Genomic DNA, 25,575 nt, shown 5'->3' on the forward strand with positions numbered 1-25,575 from the left:
GGAATCCCATTTCTCAGGTCTCCCTCAGCTTGGTGTGGGCAAGGTGCTGCCTAAGCTACTAGGAGCTCCTGGGAGCTCAGGGACACAAGGGTGCCCATTGCCCCCTGCTGGCAGCCCACGTGACAGTCTCACTGTCCGCCCCCACAATCGTCCCCCTGTGTGCCTCTGACAGTGAACAAGGCAAGGGGCTGACAGTCGCAGGTGGGGGCAGGGAAAATGAAAGGCGAGAGGCCAGTAGAATGGCTCTGGAATCAGGCCTGGGGGTCCGGGAGGCTCCTCATGGAGGGCACACGCTGAATCCTGACGGACCTGGAGGAGTGAGCCCGAGGAAGTTGAATAGGCAGGAGACAGGCAAAGCTGGTGGCAGGGGCAAAATGGGCAAAGGCCCCAAAGTGGGCAGGCTGGCTCCTGGCTGTGCTGCAAGAGGGTCAGTGCAGTAGTGTAGGGAGGAAGGTTGGGCAGGGGACATAAGCAGGGGTCCTCAGATGATGCAGCGGCCTGGGTTCCCATGGCTAAGAATTTAGACCTTGTCCTGAAGGTCGTGGAGTGCTTTTGAAAAGCTCTACGCAGGATCATGAGAACAGCGACCACATGCCAGGCCTTGTCCTAAGTGCTTTACCTACATCCTCTCATGACACACTCACAGCCATGCCATCACATTGAAGATGCTGAGCACACAGCGTTAGGTAACTTGCCCAAGATCACACAGATGTGCCCTCCAGAAAGGCCTTTTGGCTGCACCCTGGAAAATGGCTTGGAAGGGAACAGAGAAGAGGGAGGAGGGAGCCTAGTTGAGAGTAATGCAGGGGAGCTTTGATGCAGAAAACTCGTTTCCAGAGCGCCATCTGGTGGCCAAAGGCAGAGAAAACGGCACAGAGGCAGGGACCGGGGACAGCCACGAAAACAGGAAGTGGGTGCCTGGGGTTCATAAATATCCACAGCTCCAGCCCCGTGCTACACAGAAGAATACAACAGGAGAAGCTACTCACTGATGACAATAGTATCTCTTAATGGAAAACCTAACGTGGACCAAGGCCACAGAAGGAGTTATGGAATTCATGATAATTTTACTTGTGTTAACATTTATATTCTTCAGAGGACATTGTTTTATCTATATATATTTTACATGCAGTTATATATCTGTTGGGTGTGTGTGTGTGTCTGTGTTTTGACTGGGAATGTGAATGCAAAAAAATGATGCATAGGTCGCAAGAAAGTTTGAATTTAGATTTCATAGGTGGTTTTTATTTGTTTTATTCACACTGGGGACATGAAGCTAAGATTACCCTTTGAGATTTCAAAGCTGGCAAAAAAGGCCCCAGACTTTTTTAAGGTGATCACCTCTGGAAATGAGGTCCCCATTTAGCAATCTTCTCTCCTCCTTCTGGCTGCAGGGGTCAGCTGATCTTTAGCAGTCAAATGCCAAGGGGTGAATGGAGCTGTCACTAGAGTTCGTCTGGAAAGGCGACGTTTTCCTGAGTTTTGAAAATAGGTTTGAAGGAGTGGAGGTACTCTGAAATAGGTTTGAAACAATTGAGGACAGCCTCCCTTAAGTCCAAAATATTTTTTTAAAAAGGGCAGGATTAGAGTTTGTGCTTGAAGGCCTCACTAACCACCAACCTTGGGGTTGTTCACACTTGGGTTCTTAACCACAGGGAGGGCTGAGGGGTGAAGTGGGAAGGGTGGGGGGGGGGTCAGAGAATCTTCTTAAAACACCTGGAGTCCTAAGGAACCTTGAGGGGTCAGATTAGTAAGGTGTGACTCTGACCCTTGGAGGACTCCCAGGCCAGCTGAATGAAGGCCGAGATCACACCTCGCCCCTACGAATGTCCCGCTGGGCTGGCTGCCCACTTCCAGGGCTCTGGTCTTCCAGGCTTGCTCCTTGTGAATCTCCCCTGTGGTTGCCACAGCATCACCACCAAGACAGCTTTGGGGAAGCCAAGAAGTATCCTCCGGTTTATCCCAGGTAGGAAGGTGGTTGGACCATCCAAGCTCAGCATCTTTTTTCAGGAAGATCTTGTTGAAGTTAGATTCCTAGTCAGACCAGGAATCTTGACTGGGAGACTCAGGTAGATGTTCTGGGTTATCTGCTCCTAGCAGGGCACTTTGTGGACTTTGTTGAGACAGATGACAGGTGCTGTCTCCCACACAATGGCACCTGTTTCTGGGGTCAGTGCAGAAAAAAGAATGCACTTTGCAGGGAGAAATTTGCCAAGAAATAGGACCTTTCAAGAAATGAAAAAGCTTTATGTCTTGGTTAAGAGCAGCAGTTCTCAAAAGGGTCCAGATATCAAAGTCACTTGGAAAGCTTTACAAAATACCAGGGACAGGGCAAGAAAATTCATACTTTTCCCCTTCCCAGAATACTGCCAAAGAATAGTCTGTAATTGCCAGCTCAGTTCCGCACCCTTCATTTGGGACAGGGTTGGGGAATTTGATTGGACCTTTTTGCTGGAAAGAGAGGCTAAGTTGATTTACGTGATAAAAATAAATAGACGGGAGGAGGGAGATTTCTGCAATCTGAGAAAATTATGGAGAGCAATACAGCAGACAACAGCAGAGGCTGTGAAGGAGGTAGAATGAAGATGAAAAGGACTTTTGAATTCGTTATTGCAAATTATAGACCTCCTTCATGATTTTCAAGAAAAATACAAGAAAAGATTTGTATGTTCTTTTCCAAATTTATTTTGTGCGTTAGTAACCATAACATGGACCCAAAACTGGACCACTTGAGTTCTGGGTTGATAAGAGTTACACACACATGTCTTTCTCCCCAACCTTCGAGAGGAAGGGCACTACTTCTGGTGTACAGATTTCAATTTTGATATATTCTGGGTGATTCCGACATGCATCCTTATCTCCACCCCAACTTCATCGAGAACCACCTATTAGAAATTCTCAGAATCACCATCCCCCATTGCAAAGGCCAAACTCTATAGCGATCAGGCCTTTCTTAACCCAGCATCCTCATGGTCCCCACCTCTCCCTGACATGTGTGTCACTATTCATTAGAGTTCCATACTCACCTGGTTCTCTCTCCATATTTCTGCAGACTCCTCTATCTGCCTCTCTGGCTCCTTCTTTGGTTTTCCTTCCTTCTAACTTCCAGGTGCAGGCATGTCCCCTAGAAGCTATCTTCTGTCCTTTCCTCTACGTAGGGTTATTGGTCCAGAAAGGGGTTGCCAGATTTAGTAAATAAAAATACAGAGTGCCCAGTTAAATTAGAATTTCAGATAAACAATGAATAATTTTTAGTATAAATATTTTAATCTGACAACTCTTCCCAGAAATAATGTATGCTTTCAACACAAGTTCCTTTTTTTTTTTTTTTAAGAATTTTGGTTTGCACAGTGAATTTGAAAATCTATTAGTAAACAGAAAAAAAAATCAAACATATTGACTGGGAGCATCATCTGTGCATGAATATTCAGAAGCGAACTCTGTTGATTGGCCTTGTTATGTGTTCAGCATTTCTGGGTGACTCCAAGATTGAACTGTTTTACACGAAAGAACCACCCTGGAGGAAGCCTAGATTACACTCATTTATTAAATCATTCGGTCATCCAGTCACTCATTTATTTGGTGGAATTTAGCATGTTCCTCTCTATTTACAAGGTCATTTTTTTGGCAAGGGAAGTAGCTCAAGTTGACCCACATTTTCCCTTCCTCTAAACCATTGGCTTGGTTTTTTTCTTCATATAGAATCTAATCGGCCTAATTCTCTCCTTGCTTCAGAAAGGCTCTTGCAGGAAGGAAAATGAGTCTTCCCATCGTTACATAAATTCTCATGGGGCTTCCCTTTATAAGTTTATGACAGCCAGGAGTTGAGCCTGGAGCTCTGAGAGAAACAGCCACACACTGATTTATGATGGCAGCTGCTGCTAAATCTCACCCCTCTTTCCTCCTTACAGAGCCATGTTACCTTGGGGTTACAAAACTCTTTTCACTGTTATTCAGGGGAATAATAATAAAATGCCAGGTTGCGAGTATAAACATGATCATTCTGTGCCTATTATTGTAAATCAAATTTTAGCTTGCATCAAAAGCACAGAAAACATTTTATACTGTCAGCCACCTCAAGCCCTTGTAGCAGTCTGTCTTTATATAACCCTGGGCTGACCTGACCTGAGTTATTGTTTAGGTTGCACTGGCCAGGGAAGCTGGTCACACAGGTAATCTGGCTATTTCTCCTTACAGACCCAGCTGACCACTTTTCTTGAGCCAAGTATTGACTTGGTCTAAGCATAGCAATGGGGTTAATGATGTGGGCCCAGGGCACCAATTGCCTGGGTTCAGGGATTGGCTCTGTAATTTACCATCTGTGTGACGATGGCAAGTCAATTATCTATGATCAGTTTCCTTAGCTTTAAAATAGGAATGATGATGATGATGATGGTGCTATGTTATAGGGTTGATGTCGGGTTTAGCTTAGTTAACATACAGCACTTAGAGTGGGGCCTGGGATATAAGTAGCACTTTAAGCGTTATCATTGTGCTTCTAGTGTAGGCACTTCCAATTTTTTAGGATGAAGCCTCTATTTTTTTTAATTTTGTTTTATTTTTTGAGACAGAGTCTCATTCTGTCGCCCAGGCTGGAGTGCAATGGTGCGATCTGGGCTCACTGCAACCTCTGCCTCTTGGGTTCAAGTGATTCTCCTGTCTCAGCCTCCCGAGTAGCTGGGATTACAGGTGCCCGCCACCAAGCCCGGCTAAATTTTTTTTTTTTTTTTTTTTTTTTTGTATTTTTAGTAGAAGCAGGGTTTCACCACACTGGCCAGGCTGGTCTCAAACTCCTGATCTCAGGTGGTCCACCTGCCTCGGCCTCCCAGAGTGCTGGGATAACAGGCATGAGCCACCACACCTGGCCCGAAACCTCTATTTTTTTTTAAAAAAACAATGTTTCAGAGGCCCACATGATAATAGACTTTTAAGATCTACATGATGAGCAAATACACAATGACAAGAGACCAGCAAGAAGTCAGGGACACTTCTGTACTGGGGTAGGGCTCATTACAGTTCAGTTTTATCCAAGAGTTGGGCAGGGTTTTCCTCTCCACACTGCTGCCCCTCTGTGTTCAAGGGCTTGTTGCAGGAGTGCTTGTGAGTGGTGGCCATGGAAAAGGAGGCAGTCCCCCCTGGGATGGTGGGATGAGTTCAGCAAAGTTTCTGGACAGCCACCAGATGCCAGTGATGGATGGGAACAAATGCAGGCACCGTCAGGTCTGCTAACCCCTATAGTGACAAGCCATAGTTTGTGACTCACTTCTACTCTCCACTCCGTGGCCTGGGTCCCGACCTCTGGTCTAGGTGGTACACTGTAACCTCTCCTCTCCCTAGGCTCCGTCATCATCCGGTGTCCCTGGGGACAGGGAGTGGGAGTTGGGTCTCTTTCTCTGTCTGTGTTCTCATTCTCACCTATCCTTAAGTCATAAACTTGAATCCTAACTTCCCCAGGGCCTTCCCGTTTAGTTCTTAAGGCCAGAACTATTTTACTCTCTGTGAATTTGTTACAAAAAAACCCTTATTCTCTGACAGGCTCCTGGAGAGAGTCAGACTGATGAGGAATTGGCTCTAACCCTGGCTCCACCACTGTGTGATACTGGCCAAACCTTAGTGCCTCCATCATCTTTAGCAAACTAGCCCAGGAACAGAAAACCAAATACCACATATTCTGACTTGTAAGTGGAAGCTAAATGATGAGAACACATGGTCACAAAGTGGGGAACAACAGACACTGGGGCCTACCTACTACAGGGTAGAGGATGAGAGGATGAGAGGAGGGAGAGGATCAGGAAGAATAAAAAGTACTAGACAATATTTCGTCACTGCGTGACGAAATAATCTGTACAACAAACCCCCGTGACACGAGTTTACCTACATAACAAACCTGCACATGTACCCATGAACTTAAAAGTTAAAAAAAAAAAAAAGTGACGCGGTGGTTCACATCTGTAGTCGCAGCACTTTGGGAAGCCAAAGCGGGTGGATCACTTGAGCCCAGGAGTTCAAGACCAGCCTGGGCAACATGGTGAAACCCCATCTCTACCAAAAATACAAAAATTAGCCAGGTGTGGTGGCGTGCACTGGAATCCCAGCTACTCAGGAGGCTGAGGCACGAGAATCGCTTAAACCCTCTACCGGGAGGCAGAGGTTGCAGTGAGCTGAGATTGTGCCACTGCACTCTAGCCTGGGTGACAGAGTGAGACTCGGTCTCAAAAACAAAACAAAACCCCAAAGTATAATACACCTGACTTCAACTTTATGACATTGCTGTCTTTTATTACATCTTTTTATATTAAAAATAAATAAATAAAAATGTCATAAATAGTAATTGTGTAAATATAAAAGGCCTTATTAAAAAAACAAATCTTAGTGCCTCAGTTTTCTCTTCTGTCAAGTGGGCACATAAAATTACCTAAGTCATAGGGTCCTGGGCATTTAAATGAGAGAATGTACGTGAAATATTTAGCACAGTGGAGGGCTAGGCACACGGGGAGACTGCAGTTTAAAAGACTAACCAGGCACATGAGACCAAAGACACAAAAGTCTGTTATTTTCCTAGAGTCAAAAACAAAACTTATTAGAAGGCTGTCTTTACCCAATCTTGTCCTCAAAATTGACTCTAAATCTTTAGTTCACTTTAAACATTCAGTAAATTATTAACACTGCTTTGAAATTCTCTTTCTATTCTCTCTATCCTGTGACCTCTGACATGATGTCACAATTCACCTTCTGCTCTGACTTTGTGAGAATTTCCCAAGCTGGTTGGTGCATGGGCTTCCTCACTTTTTGCATCGAAGAGGTCTCTGGTCTCCCCTCTCTGAGCACTCTGAGGTAGGGTTGCTGTGCGTTTTGCTCTTGGTCTAATTCCTTTGGCTAAACATGAATAATGATATTAATGAATGGCTTTGGAGATTCTTCTTCCATCCTTTGCATTTTTCCGAGATATGTTTCTGGTTTTGGTATCTATTAGAAGGGTATTTTGGTTTCTGTTTTGTGACAATCAAGATTTATAGTACAGAAAATTAGAAGTGATTATTTCTATTTCAAGGTTCTTTCTGTGGCAGCCAGGTAATCCCTTGGGTGCCCTGATTTACTCACTTGGTTTTTTTCTCTCTCCTGGGTATAAGACCAACTACATAATTTACAAAGCCCAGGGCAAAATAAAAATGCAGCCTCTCATTCAAAAATTATCAAGAACTTCAAGAGGGTGAGAGCACAGCATCAAATCAAGAGCAGGGCACTTCTTTTTTAATTTTTCCATAAGTTATTGGGGTGCAGGTGGTATTTGGTTACATGAGTAAGTTCTTTAATGGTGATTTGTGAGATTTTGGTGCACTCATCACTCGAGTAGTATACACTGCACCCTATTTGTAGTCTTTTATCCTTCGTCCCCCTCTCATCCTTCCCCCTAAGTCCCCAAAGTCCATTGTATCATTCTTAAGAGCAGGGCACTTCTAAATCTGGGGCCCTTCTAAGTGCAGGGCCCTATGTGACTGCACGGGTTGCTGGCCCATGAATCTAATCCTGCCTGGGAGGCAATGGTGGTAAAAGCTTTAGAATCCTGTAGGCTTGGGTTAGAGTCTTAGCTCTGCAAGTTACTCTTTTGGAGGAAGAAATATATGAAAAAGCGGACACAGGAGCTTATTAGATTATGAGGAGCACATTAGTTTGATGGGTCCCAGGAGAAGGAGCCAACATTTCTGTATTCCACTTAAGTGCTGAGAACGGTGCTTTGTACCTAAAAAAATTTTTAAATTAAGACATAATTCACATGCAATAAAATTAACTCTTCAAAAGTATACAATCCAGTGGTTTCTAGTACACTCACAAAGTTATACAACTATCACTGCTCTCTAATTCCACAATATTTTCATCACCCAAGAAACACCATATCTATTAGCAGTATCTATTAGCAGTCACTTCCCATTCCCTCCTGCCTTAGTTTCTGGCAACCACTAAACTACTTTTTGTCTCTATGGATTTGCCTATTCTGGACATTTCATATAAATTAAAAACAATATATGGCTTTTTGTGTTTGACTTTTTTTTTTTTTTTTTGAGATGGAGTCTCACTGTTACCTAGGCTGGAGTGCAGTGACTCACTGTAACCTCTGTCTCCTGGGTTCAAATGATTCTCCTGCCTCAGCCTCCTGAGTAGCTGGGACTACAGACATGTGCCACCATGCCCGGCTAATTTTTGTATTTTTAGTAGAGATGGGGTTTCACTGTGTTGCCCAGGCTGGTCTCGAACTCCTGACCTCAGGTGATCCACCTGCCTCGGCCTCCCAGTGTGCTAGGATTACAGGTGTGTGCCACCACACTCAGCCGTGTTTGACTTCTTTCACTTGGCATAATGTTTCCGAGGTTCATCCATGTTGCAGCATGTATTAAGTACTTCATTACTTTTTTTTATTTTGAGACAGGGTCTCACTCTGTCACCCAAGCTGGAGTGCAGTGGTACAATCTTGGTTCACTTCATTCCTTTTTATAGCTGAACAATATTCCATTGTATGAATATAACATTTTGTTAATTCATCTATTGATGGACATTTGGGTTGTTTCCATTTTTTGGCTATTGTGAATACTGCTACTATGAACATTTGTCTACAAGTTTTTGTGCAAACATATGTTTTCAAGAGTGGAATTGCTGAGTCTTATTGTAACTATGTTCAATTTTTTGAGAACCTGCCAAACTGTTTTCCAAAATGGCTGCACCATTTTAGGGTCCCATCAGCAGTATATGAAGGTTTGAATTTCTCCACATCCTCACCAATACTTGCTATTATCTGTCTTTTTAAAATAGACATCCTAGTGTGTGTAAAGTGGTTTCTCATAGTGGTTTTCATTTGCATTTTTCTGATGACTAATGATGTTGGCCATCTTCTTATGTGCTTACCAATTATTTGCATATCTTCTCTGGAGAATAATCTATTCAGATCCCTTGCCTATTTTAAAATGGGATTATTTGTCTTTTTGTTATTGACTTGCAGGAGTTATTTATAAATTTTGGATAAGTAGACCTTTGTCAGATACATATGATTTGCAAATATTTTATTCTATTATGTGGGTTGTCTTTTCATTTTCTTGATAGTGTCCTTTTGTTACAGGAAAGGGGTCCCAATCCAGACCCCAAGAGAGGGTTCTTGGATCTCACACAAGAAAGAATTCAGGGGGAACCCATAAAGTGAAAGCAAGTTTATGAAGAAAGTAAAGAAATGAAAGAATGGCTACTCCATAGACGGAGCAGCCCCAAGGGCTGCTGGTTGCCCATTTTTTATGGTTATTTCCTGATGATATGCTAAACAAAGGGTGGATTATTCATGCCTCCCCTTTTTAGACCATATAGGGTAACTTACTGACATTGCCATGGCATTTGTAAACTGTCATGGTGCTGGTGGGAGTGTAGCAGTGAGGATGACCAGAGTTCACTCTCGTGGCCATCTGGGTTTTGGTGGGTTTTAGCCCGCTTCTTTACTGCAAGCTGTTTTATCAGTAAGATCTTTATAACCTGTATCTTGTGCCGATCTCCTATCTCATCCTGTGACTTAGAATGCCTAACTGTCTGGGAATGTAGCCTAGTAGGTTGCTCAGCCTTATTTTACTGAGCCGCTACTCAAGATGAAGTTGCTCTGGTTCAAACGCCTCTGACATTTTGAAGCACAAAAGTTTTTAGTTTTGGTGAATCCAATTTATGTGTTTTTTTCCTTTGATGCTTGTGCCTTTGGTTTCATATCTAGGAAACTATTGCCTAATCCAAGTTCACAAATGTTTACTCCTACATTTTCTTCTAAGGTTTTTTTTTTTTTTTTTTTTTTTTGAGACGGAGTCTCACTCTGTCGCCTAGGCTGGAGTGCAGTGGCGCGATCTTGGCTCACTGCAAGCTCCGCCTCCCGGGTTCATGCCATTCTCCTGCCTCAGCCTCCCGAGTAGCTGGGACCACAGGTGCCCGCCACCATGCCCGGCTTATTTTTTGTATTTTTAGTAGAGACGGGGTTTCACCATGTTGGTCAGGCTGGTCTCGATCTCCTGACCTCGTGATCCACCCGCCTCGGCCTCCCAAAGTGCTAGGATTACAGGCGTGAGCCACCGCACCCGGCCTTCTAAGGGTTTTATAGTTTTAGTTCTTACATTTAGGTCGTTGATCCATATTTAGTTAATTTTTGCATATGGTGTGAGAAAGGAAGGGTATAATTTTAATTCCTGCTTAGCCTGACGATAATCATAATCACGTGACCCTTGGTAAGTTCTTGCACCTAAGTCTCAATTTCCTTATTTGTAAAGTGAGAATAACAAATGGTAGCTAAATCATAAGCTTACAGTGAAGATAGAAAATTTACGTAGAGCATTTATCACACTGCTTGAAGCATCCTAACTACTCAATAAATGCGGTCGGTGTTACAGTTATAACATGAGCGATGAATGCGTGCTTCCACAGTGGAGTGCCAGAAAGACCGGCAGCATTTCTGAGAAGGTAAACGGGAGGAAGTAGGCTTGCTTAGTCCACTTAGAGAAGCAGGTCTGGGATTGTTGTGAGAGTCTCTGTCCTAGGTAGACCACTGCCTCATGATCCCCTCTAGAGATTGGTAAAAATTCGAATTCTCGGGCCCCATCAGAACTACTGAAAAGAGCCTCCTGTGGGCACAGGGCTCGCAGTGGTGGGGGTGACGATGGTCGCGCCGGCAGCGCCGCCTTGGGCCTGCGGGAGGCGCCCGAGAGGCAGGGGCGACCACGGCGGCTGCGCAGAGTCCTCCCTATGCCGGCGGCCGCAGCAGCGGGATCCGCCTGGCTCAGCTGACAGCTCCCGAGAACGGAAGAGGCGGCGCGCCGGTTGAGCAGGGCGTCTCTAGGCCTGGTCGGCTGGCGGCGGTGAGTGGGCCCCAGGCAAGGGCGGAGGGCGGAACTTTGGGGTTCGGCACTGCCGGGCGGCCGGAAGGTACGGTGGGGATAGCTCTCGGGGCGCGCGAGGCAGAGAAGGGGACCGGGCTGGGACTGTACACTGGGCCTCAGTCCCTCAAATCCGGGACCGGGCGTCCGCAGCCCGGCTGGCTGGGACTCCCTTCGGGACGCTGAGGAGGAAGGGGAAGGTGTGGGCCCTGCTCCTTCGGAACGCCCCAGGCTGGCCAGCAGCTCACACACCCGCATTGCGCCCTCTGATCCCAGCGTTGGGGCGGATAGCTAGCCTTGGGCCTGCCCCTGTTTTTGGGCAGTCGCCCAAACGACGCCGCACGCCAAGTGGCGAGCTGAACCCAGACTAGGACACCCGAAGACCAAATGGATAGAATGAGAAGGAAATGGGGGTTAGCAACCTGAATTGAGGTACTGGATTCCAAGTGACAGCTTCACAAGCTGAAATCTTGTAGGGTAGGTCATGAGGAACTGTTGAAACTGCTTGGAGTAGAAGTTCTTAGCCCTGGCTGCATATTGGAATCGCCTGGAGAACTTGGAAAACTACTGAGGCCTGAATTAATTGTTCTAGGGTGTGGCCTGGGTATTGAGATTTTAAAAAACAGCTCCTCAGAAGATTCTAATGTGCAGTCAGATGCAGAACACTAACCTAAAACCATAAACTGCATGAATGAATCTCTCATCCCATTTGCAAATGTTTTAACAGGAAGAAACAAAAAGCTTAATTCAATTAGCACCATATACTCCCACCTAGTAAAATAAAACAATGTGAAAGGACCTAATACAGTACATAGTAGGTGCTCAATTAATGTAAATTGATTCTGAATCTCATTCTTATCTCATTTGGGAGTTACACATCCGAGAATCTGGTTTTTAATTATGGTTTTGTATATAGTATTTTTGCATATAATTTTAGGGTGTTGATAGTATTCTCCATAACCCATCTATAGACCACACTCCCTTTTCCCCTCACCCCAGTGAAGAAGCCTAGCTCTAAAGCATTTAGAATAAAACTTAAAAGTTTGTGTTTGTGTACTCTTGTTTTAAGTATTTTTCTGTTACCAAAATTAACCTTGAGTGCCACTGGCAGGGTTAATTCATGAACAAGAGAGGAAAAACTGGAGGGGAATGGCAAATGAAGGAATACAAGAAGCAGAAGAGGAAAGGAGAAAAAAACAAAACAAAAAACAAACTGAAGAGGTTGTTTGTTATGGGGCATGGTGTCCTGTACTTTCATATGACCTTGGTGTTCCTCCTTAGCTCCTCCCATAGCTGAGGGCAGACAGATAAAAAGTCCTCAGTCATTGCTGGGGACATGCAAATACTCCTTTAACCACATGGCTCAGTTAGCCTGCCCTAGGAGAGTAACATGCACCTGTAGATTAGGATTGGCTATATGTTAGGATATGTTTGACTTAAGCGGTGATCATGGAAATTCAGAATTTTAATTTGGAGAGGGTCCTAACACCATCTTTTGTATTTATTTTCTGCAGATGGCAGGATTTTCATAATATATGTAGTATGAGTTCCACATCTTGGCCTCTTACCCAGCTGCAGCAGTCTCAGCTCCACCAGTTAGAGAATAAATGGGATTTGCATGAACTCCACTCTGAGCTGAAATACAGACTGCGGTGTTAATATCCTTTTCTTCTGATTGTTATTAACAGGTACTAACTGACCTCAAGTAGAACATGTAATTGTGTCTTAGATAGGGATGCAGCTTAAGCAGAGCCATGAACTAACATCTCCTAGAAAAAAAGTGTTTTTTGAAAATGAAATCATTTTAAATTTCATAGTATGACCTTTTAGAATGTAAAAAATCCTAACTTTTTACTTATGTACATTTTAATTAAAAATATTTTAGTTGTGAGGGAGGATATTTGCAAATGCAATTGTAGTTCAATATTTTAATTGACTGGTAGTTTTGTTTTATTAAAATGATTTTTGTAAATTCTCATTGCATATTTTTTCCACATTTAAATTATCTGAAATTGCTGTATCTTTCAGTTGATGCTATTTTAAAAAACATTGATTCATACTTTATTTTTTGAGACAAGGTCTTGCTCTGTCCCCCAGGCTGGAGTGCAGTGGTGCAAACACGGCTCACTGCAGCCTCAGCATCCAAGGCTCAAGCGATCCTCCTGCCACAGTCTCCTGAGTAGCTGGGACTACAGGCACACACCACCACACCTGGCTAATTTTTTATAGAGACAGGATCTTGCTATGTTGCCAGGGCTGATCTCAAACTGCTGGCCTCAAGTGATCCTCCTGCCTTGGCCTCCCAAAGTGCTGGGATTACAGGCATGAGCCACCATATCCAGCCAGTTCATACTTTAATTGTAGCTAATTTCTTTTTCTTTCTTTCTTTCTTTCTTTCTTTCTTTCTTTCTTTCTTTTCTTTTCTTTCTTTCTTTCTTTCTTTCTTTCTTTCTTTCTTTCTTCTTTCTTTCTTTCTTTCTTTCCTTTTTTTTTTTTTTTTGGAGACAGAGTCTGTCTCTGTCACCCAGGCTGGAATGCAGTGGTGCAATCTCAGCTTACTGCAACCTCTGCCTCCTGGATTCTAGTGATTCTCTAGTCTCGTGCCTCAGCCACCGAGTAGCTGGGATTACATGCGTGTACCACCATGCCTGGCTAATTTTTTTATTTTTAGTAGAGATGGGGTTTTGCTGTGTTGGCCAGGCTAGTCTTGAACTCTTGGCCTTAAGTCATCTGCCTGCCTTGGTCTCCCAAAGTGCTGGGATTAAAGACTTGAGCCACTGTGCCTGGGCCTTGTAGCTAAATTCTTAGTATTACCTAAAATAATGGTAAATCTTTCTTAAAATTATTATCTTTTAAATATTCTTGAGTCATAATGGTAAATCTTTAAATTGGTGACTGCTTGGATTTGACAAAATCTATTATTTCAAAAATGTAATATTATTTTGCTGCTTGCTCAGTTATCTAATTTTCTTCCATAATATCTATGCCTGTCACATCCTCAAGCACTTTTTTCTCACCTGGGAGCAATTTTGCCTCCAACCCCCATCCTGCCCCAGGACTTGGCGCTATTTGGAGATTTTTTTTTTTTTTTTGAGACAGGGTCCCACTTTGTCACTCAGGCTGGAGTGCAGTGGTGCTATCATGGCCCACTGCAGCCTCGACTTCCCAGGCTCAAGTGATCCTCCCATGTCAGCCCCCCAAGTAGCTGGGACCACAGGCGAGCACCACCACACCTGGCTAGATATTTTCAGTTGTCACAGCTCTTGTGGGTGGAAGCGGGCCACTATTGGGTATCTAGTGGGTAAAAGCCAGGGGATGCTGTTAAGATTCTATAATGCATAACACAGCTCTCCAACAACAATTATTTACTCCAAAATGTCAATAGAGCTGAAGCTAAGAAAACTTGCCCTAAAGATTCCTGTGGATTTAAAAAATTTACTTTTTTTTTTTTTTTGAGACAGAGTCTGACTCTGTCGCCCAGGCTGGAGTGCAGTGGTGCAATCTCGGCTCACTGCAACCTCTGCCTCCCACGTTCAAGCAGTTCTCCTGCCTCAACCTCCCGAGTAGCTGGGATTACAGGGGTGAGCCACCACACCCAGCTAATTTTTGTATTTTTAGTAGAGATGGGGTTTCACCATGTTGGCCAGGCTGGTCTCGAACTCCTGACCGCAGGTGATTTGCCCGCCTTGGCCTACCAAAGTGTTGGGATTACAGGCACGAGCCACCGCGCCTGGCAAATTAACTTAAGAAAGGAGTGTAATATACTTTGACCACTTTTGCGAGCCAGGCACATTGCTAGGTTCAGTGGACAAGTCAAAATAAATTTGTGATTTGTCCTTTTCAAAGAAAATTTTCAGATTGTGCTTTTTTTCCTCTAATTCAGTCATAAAATATCTAACTGATAAGACCAGGAATTAGAAGTACCACAACCATCCCTTTTGAAAAAGACTGTTAATATTGCAAAACTAATGGAATGCCAGATATGGCTGTCGTTTTTGGTTTAGGAGAAAAGTGATAATATCGATTAATTCTTTGCAGTTGTTTGTGCCATTAAGCTTTTTCCACCTCTGTGCATTTTCTTTTCTTTTCTTTTTTTGAGACGGAGTTTCGCTCTTGTCGCCCAGGCTGGAGTGCAGTGGTGCGATGTTAGCTCACTGCAGTCTCCACCTCCCGGTTCAAGCGATTCTCCTGTCTCAGCCTCCCAAGTAGCTGGGATTACAGGCACCTGCCACCACGCCTGGCTAATTTTTGTATTTTTAGCAGAGATGGGGTTTCACCATGTTGGCCAGGCTAGTCTCAAACTCCTGACCTCAGGTGATCCGCCCGCCTCGGCCTCCCAAAGTGTTGGGATTACAGGTGTGAGCCACCACACCCAGCCAGCCTCTGTGTATTTTCTGTTCTTAACTGATTTTAATGTTTTCAGGTCCTTATGTCGTCAGAAGATCGAGAAGCTCAGGAGGATGAATTGCTGGCCCTGGCAAGTATTTACGATGGAGATGAATTTAGAAAAGCAGAGTCTGTCCAAGGTGGAGAAACCAGGATCTATTTGGATTTGCCACAGAATTTCAAGATATTTGTGAGCGGTTAGTTAATAATTTCTTAAACAGATTTTTGTATTATTCTTTATTTCTTAGTGTACCTTAAACTATTTGTCATTTTGTGTTTATAGGCATTAGTGATAGGTGGTAGTATTACAGATGTAATGCATGTTTCTGTTTTAAATGAAAATTGCAATGAGGGGCAAGCAGTTTTCAATTTGATTCTACCTTTTTGATCACTGAAGAGGGATATTATCCTGCATATTTCATACATCCTGGTCTGCTAACTAGCAGTTTATCAGCCATGAGTCACTGGCTGTTACATAGCAGTAATCAAAGAGAAAATGAATGTATGTGAAAACACTTAGAAATTTTCAAGTACAGTGGTGGTGGTTAATACTATTTGGTTTCCAGAATCATTTCAACTACTATAAACATATGACACATGCTATTACTCTGTGACCTTTTGCTTCAGAAAAAACAAAACTGCTGCTTTTGATACAGACATTTACAGAAGACTTTGATGCACACTTTCTCAAAATGTTTCTACTATAAGGGGATTGAGTAAGGAACGTAAGTGTGGTAATTTAAATGAAACTTTGATTGTGAGAGTGTTGTGTGCTATATCATATCCTCAAACCTGAGATCATTGTGTTGGCACAAATTTTCCCAACTGATTCATGGGTAGTTGGGACATGCTGGTCTAAGTGGGACATGCTGGTCTAAGTAGGTCATGCTGTTCAATGGAAATGAACATCCTTTCTCTAGATTGTGTCTTTAATCATCTACTGTAAACCAAACCACAACAAAACAAACATTGTGTGTTCCTTGGTCATTAGTGTTAGGAATTGTACCCAGAAGTGTATACAAGAATAAGTTGTAGTATTTTCATTATACATTTCATGGTGCTGAGTAGATTTTTCAAGGGCTTACAAGATTTTTTTTTAAGGTGGTGGCTACCAAGTTAAAATTAAGAAATAGAAAGTGCTTTGGGGGAGGGTTTTTATTCCCTCAACTAAAGCATTAAGTCTTTCTTGAGCGCTGCTCAACAGTAGTGGACACTCAAGTGTTGACCAACTGATCCTTTCTAATCTCTGTTTTTGGTTCAGGCAATTCAAATGAGTGTCTCCAGAATAGTGGCTTTGAATACACCATTTGCTTTCTGCCTCCACTTGTGCTGAACTTTGAACTGCCACCAGATTATCCATCCTCTTCCCCACCTTCATTCACACTTAGTGGCAAATGGCTGTCACCAACTCAGGTTAGACTTGAAACTTAATTTTTCCTATCCATTTTTAGAAACTTAAAAATCATCTTTAATTGAAGACTATCTTAATGATCTTGAATTCAGTGCATGAAAAACAAATGGCTTTGGTTTTGTAATTTCTTTCCCTTGCCTTGGTGAATCCTGATGTTAAGAAATTGAAAATGTTTGGTGTTTTTAAAAGGAATGGCAGTAATTAAAACAATCATGAATTGTAGTAGGAGTAATTTTTAATCAAGTATATTATTTCTTTTCTTGTCTTGCTATTTTCCCGTTTAATCTGTATTATAATGGAGACTAAGAGGTCTTCCTCATTTTCCTTAGACATTGATACTACTTTTTTCTTAGTTTCTTATCCATTCCTTAAATGAAAGATTCCATTGTAATTAGGACTAAAAATTGAGCTAATGTAGTTATAATAAGCAAATTTTCTGAGTGAATACAATAACTGATTTTCTTTGTAAAAATCTGTATTAATAACAAATAACAGTCAACTGGTATCACATAGACATAAATGCATACAAGTAGAAATGTGTATAGTTCCTGTAGATATCTCAGTAAGGCTTGAGGCCTTATGTTAAGCACCTCATTTCCTCTGGGTTATATATACTTTTCTAGTAACAACCTCAACTCTTGATTGAGACATAAATATGGCTTGAAGCTAAATATAAATAATATAAAGCATTCTGGGAGAGATAATGAATCAGCAGCTGCTTTTCTAGAAGTCATAATGAAGATTGATAGACTAATGTGTATTAAGACAAAAGCTCAGCCTGTGCAACATGGCGAAACCCAATTTCTACAAAAAATACAAAAATTAGCCAAGTGTGGTGGTGCGTCCCTGTAATCCCAGATCCTTGGGAGGCTGAGGTGGGAGGATCACTTGAGCCTGGGTGGCAGAGATTGCAGTGAGCCAAGACTGAGCCACTGCACTCCAGCCTGGGTGACAGAGAGAGACCCTGTCTCAAAAAAAAAAAAAAAAGAAAAAGACAAAAGCTGTCAGAGTTGCTGACCTCAAGGAATAGCTCATTAGTTTTTCTCTTTGGATCATACAGTTTTCATTTCCCCATCCACCAATCTAATCTTTTAAGTGAGAGTACTTTCACAAACTAGAGCTTATCGTTTAAAAGCAAAATTAAACCTTAAAAAGGATAACACAGGTAGAATAAAAAGGAGTATTACTTTACATTCTAATGTCTGTGCCAGAGGCAACAGATGCAAGACAGTTGATTTGTCCAGGAATATCAAGACTGTTTGCCATTTAGGCCACTGATAGTTGGCTTAATTATTTAGATCTTCATAGTCCTATTTCACCAGAGAGCTTTTCATACTTTACATCCACGCATGTGCGTGCATGCACACACACACACGCACAAAACAGGGACAGATTAACTGGATGCGTGGTTGTGGTTTCAGATTCCAGCTAACCAGCATCTACTTAATGCTGGATTTGGGGGCGGGGTGTGTGCTGGGGAGGAGAGTTGTTTTATGTGTTACAGCTAAAATTACAGTAGAATTCTTTATCAAATAAATGTTTATGCATATAATTAACATTTTAATTGGTCTCTTATATTCCTTCTTGGTTCAGTTCTTGTTTGTTGCTGTACCCTGATTCCTTGGCATTATGACTCTCACCTGTTAATGGTGAAATTGACACATAGAGCTGTCATTCCCTGAATTGGGGCGGGTAGACAGAGGGAAGTGGTTTTAGTTTTCTAAAACCTTATTCCTCCCCCAATATACTTACACAGTCTCTTTCCCGTCCCCCTTCCATTTACATGCATTCCAGCTGCCTTTCTCTCTCTCTCTTTTTTTTTTTTTTTTTTTTTTGAGATGGAGTCTTGCTCTGTCACCCAGGCTGGAGCACAGGGGCACAATCTCAGCTCACTACAACCTCTGCCTAGTGGGTTCAAGTGGTTGTCCTGCCTCAGCCTCCCAAGTAGCTGGGAATACAGGCGCCCACCACCACACCTGGCTAATTTTTTGTATTTTTTAGTAGAGACAGGGTTTCACCATGTTGGCCAGGCTGATCACCAACCCCTGACCTCAGGTGATCCACCCGCCTTGGCCTCCCAGAGTTCTGGGATTACAGGCATGAGCCACCACGCCTAGCCCCAGCTGCCTCTCTTGAGAAGGGACTGGGGTAGAAAAGAGGTTGGAGAATGGCTTCTTCATAGGACTTGGTAGCTCACACAGCACTCATAGCTTCCCTTTTAGTATTTATCACATTTTACAGATTTTAGCAGATTTCTCAAAAGCATGGTTGATTTATAAGGATATTTATGCAAATGTGAAAAATCATTAGTTGTTCAATCTTAACTCATCAATAAGTATTTAAGGTAGTACCTATGCAGGGTTTAGTCAGTGGCACTACACAGAGTGTAAGAAACAGAAAATCTGGTCCCTTTTCATTTGTCATTTAAATTTACAAAATTTGTTTGCCATCTGGAAGGCATATTTTTCGATGTTTACCTAAAAAAGAAAAGCTGCTTATAATTCCTGTGCTCTAGTTACAAATATTTTATATTTCTAATGGAAAATCCTCCTACATTTGCCTTTCAAATTGAACAGACCACTTTTAAAGAGGAAAATTCCAAATAATTTAACTTTGGTTGCTTAGCTTAGGAAGCGTAAGCTTTCTCTATGGCTGCCAAACCTTGCTGAGGGCTTGTGATTAGGACCAGGGTCAATATCAGGCAGCTTCCCTCCATTAACCAGGATCTGATATAAGCCCAGATTGCTTACTTAAAAGCAGCTTGTAAATCTGAACAAGGACTCTGAGGTTGAATTCTGTTAGTGATTGTTTCAGATGAGTTAACTTTTTGATAAAACTGAAAGAATTAATTTTAAAACTTGGATAGTATTTTTAAACTATTCTTTTTCTAACCATTATTCTAGGATACCAACAGGGCTAGGACTCCTAATGGAAGAAAAATAGTTTATTTTTAGAACTAGATCTCTTTGTCCTACATGAGGTATATGGCAGTACTAAAAGATTAAAGAACAGAAAAAAGTCTTCCATTTCAGTGGCTAAAATGTACAGCTATTTCTCTACCTTACGGAGTCTTGCTATTTCTCTTCTTCTCATGGTACTTCTTGCTTCTGACTTTATGTTCTACTCTGGCTCATGTTGCCGAATAGTTTAAGAAGTGCTCCAGTAAGAATGTTTGTACTGTTTTGTAGCACAGTGTACCACAGCAGTAAAAAATAGTGTTAGAATAAGGGCCTAACTTGCAAGTGGAAAAGATTTCTAGGGAAACCAGGAGTTGGCAGCAGCATCATCTTTCCAAACTCACCAACATCTTCATGTGTTTTCTCCTAGCTATCTGCTCTATGCAAGCACTTAGACAACCTATGGGAAGAACACCGTGGCAGCGTGGTCCTGTTTGCCTGGATGCAATTTCTTAAGGAAGAGACCCTAGCATACTTGAATATTGTCTCTCCTTTTGAGCTCAAGATTGGTTCTCAGAAAAAAGTGCAGAGAAGGACAGCTCAAGCTTCTCCCAACACAGAGCTAGATTTTGGAGGAGCTGCTGGATCTGATGTAGACCAAGAGGAAATTGTGGATGAGAGAGCAGTGCAGGATGTGGAATCACTGTCAAATCTGATCCAGGAAATCTTGGACTTTGATCAAGCTCAGCAGATAAAATGCTTTAATAGTAAATTGTTCCTGTGCAATATCTGTTTCTGTGAGAAGCTGGGTAGTGAATGCATGTACTTCTTGGAGTGCAGGCATGTGTACTGCAAAGCCTGTTTGAAGGACTACTTTGAAATCCAGATCAGAGATGGCCAGGTTCAATGCCTCAACTGCCCAGAACCAAAGTGCCCTTCGGTGGCCACTCCTGGTCAGGTAACTGTTTACCCTGCTGATGGTTGCCTCCTAATTCTCTTCCATAAATGGAGATATCATCTCAGGAACTTCCTTGATAGGGCTCATGGGGCAGTCCGAGGCCTTGGAGCCAGCCCACAGGTTGTTTTGCTGTATCCATTAAAAATGCTATGGTCTTAGTCTACTGCTTAAGCAAATGGAATGCTTCCTTTGGCCTTGCAGTGGGCAAGGATGAGTGTTAAAGTAGTTATTAAGTAATTGTGATAATTGACTTTGTATATATGCTAGTAGGATCCCATAAACCTTGGGGAATCACTAGCTTATTCTTGTGTGAGGTTGGCATCTGAAGGGGACGTCTCTTAGAATGATTAACCAACTTTTTTATAGACTTCAGCAGAAGTACAGCCTACTTAGGTTTTGTTGTTGTTGTTTTGTTTGAGATGGAGTCTTGCTGTGTCACCCAGGATGGAGTGCAGGGGCATGATCTCAGCTCACGGCAACCTCTGCCTCCAAGGTTCAAGTGATTTCCTGCCTCAGCCTCCCAAGTAGCTGGGATTACAGGCACCCGCCACCATGCCCGGCTAATTTTTTTTGTATTTTTAGTAGAGACGGGGTTTCACCACATTGGCCAGGCTGGTCTTGAACTCCTGACCTCAAGTGATCCTCCCGCTTCGGCCTCCCAAAGTGTTGGGATTACAGGTGTGAGCCACTGCGCCTGGCCAGTTTTTTGTTTTCTTATTAAAGCATAATTTTACTTAAAATAAACTACACATTTAAATCATACAAGGCTAGCATGGTAGCTTACACCTATAATCCCAGCACTTTGGGAGGCCAAGATAGGAGGATCGCTTGAGGCTAGGGGTTTAAAACCAGCCTGTGCAAAATAGCATGACTCCATTCTTAAAAAAAAAAAAAAAATCAGGCATGATGGCAAGTGCCTGTTGTCCTAGCTACTTGGGAAGCTGAGGTAGAGCATCATTTGAGCCCAGGAGTTCAAGGCTGCAGTGAGCTATGATTGCACCACTGCACTCCAGTCTGGACGACAGAGTAAGACCCCATCTCTAAAGAAATAAAACTAAAATATAAAATAAATTGGACACTTTGCTTAGTTTTAACAAATGTGTAGACCCCTATAATTGTCATCTCAGTCAAAATGTACTTGGTTTGATTTTGAAGTGAAAGAGAGGTTTTAATTTATGTGCCCATCTGGTTTACACTAGCATCCTAAGAATCGCCTCAGGTTCAGAACTGGTTGTGGAATCATCAAACCTATGGTGTTTTGTATTTCCCTCCAGGTCAAAGAGTTAGTGGAAGCAGAGTTATTTGCCCGTTATGACCGCCTTCTCCTCCAGTCCTCCTTGGACCTGATGGCAGATGTGGTGTACTGCCCCCGGCCGTGCTGCCAGCTGCCTGTGATGCAGGAACCTGGCTGCACCATGGGTATCTGCTCCAGCTGCAATTTTGCCTTCTGTACTTTGTGCAGGTTGACCTACCATGGGGTCTCTCCATGTAAGGTGACTGCAGGTATGTTTTAACTGTGAACCCAAACCCCCATCCCCAGTCTCTCCCTCACATTTCACTCTACTACCAGGGCCTTATGACTTCATTCTTCAATTTGGAAGTATTCATTTAGCAGATATTTCTGTGTCAGTGACTATCTCAGGCCTTGGGGCTGTAGTAGTGACCAGAAGAGACAAAATCTCTGCCCTCATGGAACTCACATTCTACTAGGGGAGACAGAAAAACAAAATAAGGATATTAGGTGGTGGTAAGTGCTGAAGAGGCAGAAGAAATAAAGCAAGGACAGGATATGAAATGTTCTGAAGGGGAGGGGACTTGGGATTTTAGTTAGGGAAAACAGGGGAGGCCTCATTGGCAAATGGTTTAAGTAAAGACTTGAAGGAGGTAAGAAAGACCGTGCAGATACCAGGGAGGAACATTCCAGGAGAAGGAATGGCACGGGAAATTCTGTATACGAACATGGAATAATGTAGATCCTGGATGGCCAATGCAGGGCATCTAAGCTGCCATTCTTGTCTCCATGGCACATGTGTTTGACTAGTCATCAAATGCTTTCTCCTTGAGCCCAGAGAGGCCTCAGAATCTTCCTCAACATGGCACTTCGGAAAGCTACCCTCTGATGAAGTAGACACAGGAGTGAAATGTGTTTGCCATTTCCAGTCTACGTAAGGAATCATAAATCAGGCCCTTAACGTCGATTTAATTGGACTTTGGTGGCTTAGTCTTCTTCAGACTAACAGGGATAATGATAACAGCTATCTCACAAAATTGCAGCTAGAGCAGATAACAATAACTTCACGGGGTTATTCTAAGGATGAAGGGAACGAATATCGTGCTATTCAAAATTGTTATATTTGTTAATTGGTGTATAATATATAGAAATTGAGAGGGTTAGAAACTTTTATAGTGATTTCACATAATTTTATGTCAAATCTAATAAAAATTTAGACTTTTTTTCATTTTTCTAATAATTGATTGTTAGCTGACTGTGGTGGTGCACACCTGTAGTTCTAGCTATTCAGAAGGCTACAGCAGGAGGATCTTTTGAGCCTCAGTTGAGACTAGCTTGGGCAATGTAGTGAGACTCTGCTTCTAAAAAAATTAAATCAAGCAAACCTGGTTATATCTTATAAAAGTGTTGATCTTTGACGTATCAGAGAGAAAAAAAACTGGGCCTTTACCATAAATAGTTTGAGAAACAGTGGGCTAATACATGTAAAATGCAGAATGGGGCTGGGCATAGTGGCTCACCTCTGTAATCTCAGCACTTTGGGAGGCCAAGGCGGGCGGATTGCTTGAGTCCAGGAGTTTGACACCATGGCAAAACCCCGTGTCTACAAAAAAATACAAAAATTAACGAGGTGTGGTGGTGCACATCTGTAGTCTCAGCCACTCAGGTTGCTGAGGCGGGAGGATTGCTTGAACCCGGGAGGTAGAGGCTGCAGTGAGCCAGATTGCGCCACTGCACTCCAGCCTGGGGGACAGAGTGGGACCCTGTCTCAAAAAAAAAAAGAGGAAAAAGAAAAATAGTAATTATTAATGCTATTATTATTGTAGTTATTACTTGCTAATGTCAGCAGACTGTCATTATTTCCAAGAAAGTACCGTGAGAGGAAAGAGTGGGTAGATAATTTCAGTTGCCTCAGGCAGCACCTTGTAGAAGGTAAGGCCAGATGGGATGGAGAACTTAGCAATGTATAATATAAGCCTTTACTTTAGACTTCTGTAACCTTTTCATTAAAAGTCAACAGTACATTTCAGGTGTTTCACAGCATTCAGGGAAGAAATTGAAGATAGATTCAGGGCTTTAGCAAAATTAGGAATCTCTCCCTCTCTTTGTAGGTATATATTATATAAAATATGAAATACTAACAATTTTATTATTTTGGGAAGACTAAAGCAATATAACCTTTGTCCTTAGGATGCCTAGGAACACAAAAATGCATTGAATTATTAGAGGGATGAGATTTACATTGCTTCACTGCTACATTGAAGTAGAGGTGATGAAGCTGTGGGAATGTACTACACAGAGAAAGAATTCACAGGTGAAAGCAAAGAGTGGAGATAGGATATAGGATTCTATACCGGAAGATGTCTTTTGCTTTAAAAGGGAGATAGACTTCCAAATAATGTGAGGAAAGTAAACTGATAAAATAACTAGAACATTGTTGAGAAAACTCTTTAATTAATTGTGTTGAAAAATTAAGGTAATACAACTGTGAACAAAAGCCTTTTGTCTGCAAGTAAAGCCTTTGGGATTGGTTACCTGTTCCATTTCAGTTAAATGATAGAGCAGTAGAAGCCAGATTGAATAGTATCGAGGGAAAACTTTTCAGCACCTGTAGCAAAGCATAGTACAGGGTGAGACTTGGGTGGTAAGTTTTATTCACTGATTTTTTTTTTTTACACAGAATTGAAGAGGTAGTCTTTGCCCTTAAGCCAGAGGTGCCTTTGTATTTGGTAGGCCTCTTCATTATCAAACAGTGAATGGTGCTGACTTAGTGGAAAAATCAATGTCTGTTTCAACCTTTGTGTCTTCTAGATAAGTCAGTCTTTAACTGCATACTTGTAGTTGCATAAACATACCAACATTAGGAAATCAAAATCAAAGGAAAAAAATAGCCTATCTTATTCTACCACTTTTAGCAGATACATCTTTTCTAGTTGGGGGATTCCTTTCCATTTGTTATCATTTGTGCATGTATAATTTTTACTGGGTTATAACATAAATATACTTTTTTTCTGGATTCTGTGATGAGTGTTTTAATTGGTTTGTAGTGAACCTAATTATGTTTTTAATAATTGAATATTATGTCATTAAATGGCTCTTCCAAACATAATTATTTCCTTAGAAATTTAATTTTTTTGCCATTGTTTTCTGCATCTCCATGCATATGACTTTGGATTATTTCCTTATGATAAAGTTCTAGGAATAACATTATTGAATAGTCGAAGATTATAGCCATTTGTAATGATTTTTGGTCAGAATTACAAAGTTATATAAAAGTTAATTTTCCATTTCACTTTGTAGAGAAATTAATGGACTTACGAAATGAATACCTGCAAGCAGATGAGGCTAATAAAAGACTTTTGGATCAAAGGTATGGTAAGAGAGTGATTCAGAAGGCACTGGAAGAGATGGAAAGTAAGGAGTGGCTAGAGAAGAACTCAAAGAGCTGCCCATGTTGTGGAACTCCCATAGAGGTAAATGTTTTGGGACAGACTTGGAGGCCATCAGACTTGCAAGGATGTTATGATTACCTTAAGAAGCCTTACTAGTCAATTTTATGACTTACAAAACACATGCTGGTATTATTACACCTTCTTACGTGGAAGGTGGAAATTTCACTATTAGATCTTGTTATCGACCTTAAATGTTTGTAGACTTCCCTTTTCAAAGTGTTTGCTTACAGTGACCATTGTTCTCACATTGTATCCACCTCAAAATTGAATGGGTTGTAAGGAGGGCATACTAGAGCTATGGTCAACTCTTACCTCATCTATGTGATTAAAAAAAATCAAATCTGATCTCTCAGA

General features: G+C 42.1%; 1 protein-coding gene across 19 annotated transcripts in view; it reads left to right on the forward strand.

The window, feature by feature from the left end:
* Nucleotides 1-25,575, forward strand: part of RNF14 (ring finger protein 14) — a 121,256-nt gene that overhangs the window by 13,311 nt on the left and 82,370 nt on the right. For 3 of the 19 annotated variants that reach the window (XR_008548090.2, XR_010157030.1, XM_001152825.6), the window contains exons 1-7: nt 10,647-10,868; nt 12,401-12,574; nt 15,310-15,469; nt 16,534-16,685; nt 20,011-20,538; nt 21,813-22,041; nt 25,070-25,242. Coding sequence is in view for 14 of the 19 variants with exons in the window: in XM_001152825.6 (XP_001152825.1) it covers nt 15,316-15,469; nt 16,534-16,685; nt 20,011-20,538; nt 21,813-22,041; nt 25,070-25,242 (1,236 nt within the window). In the remaining 5 variants the exon portion in view is untranslated. Of the gene's footprint in view, nt 1-6,720; nt 6,835-10,646; nt 11,364-12,400; nt 12,575-15,309; nt 15,470-16,533; nt 16,686-20,010; nt 20,539-21,812; nt 22,042-25,069; nt 25,243-25,575 lie in introns of those variants that run through there. The other 16 variants (XR_010157031.1, XM_001152565.7, XM_063810794.1 and 13 more) reach the window with 14 other exon arrangements.

Source organism: Pan troglodytes, chromosome 4, assembly GCF_028858775.2.
Source record: "Pan troglodytes isolate AG18354 chromosome 4, NHGRI_mPanTro3-v2.0_pri, whole genome shotgun sequence".
In the NCBI taxonomy this organism is placed as follows: domain Eukaryota; kingdom Metazoa; phylum Chordata; class Mammalia; order Primates; family Hominidae; genus Pan; species Pan troglodytes.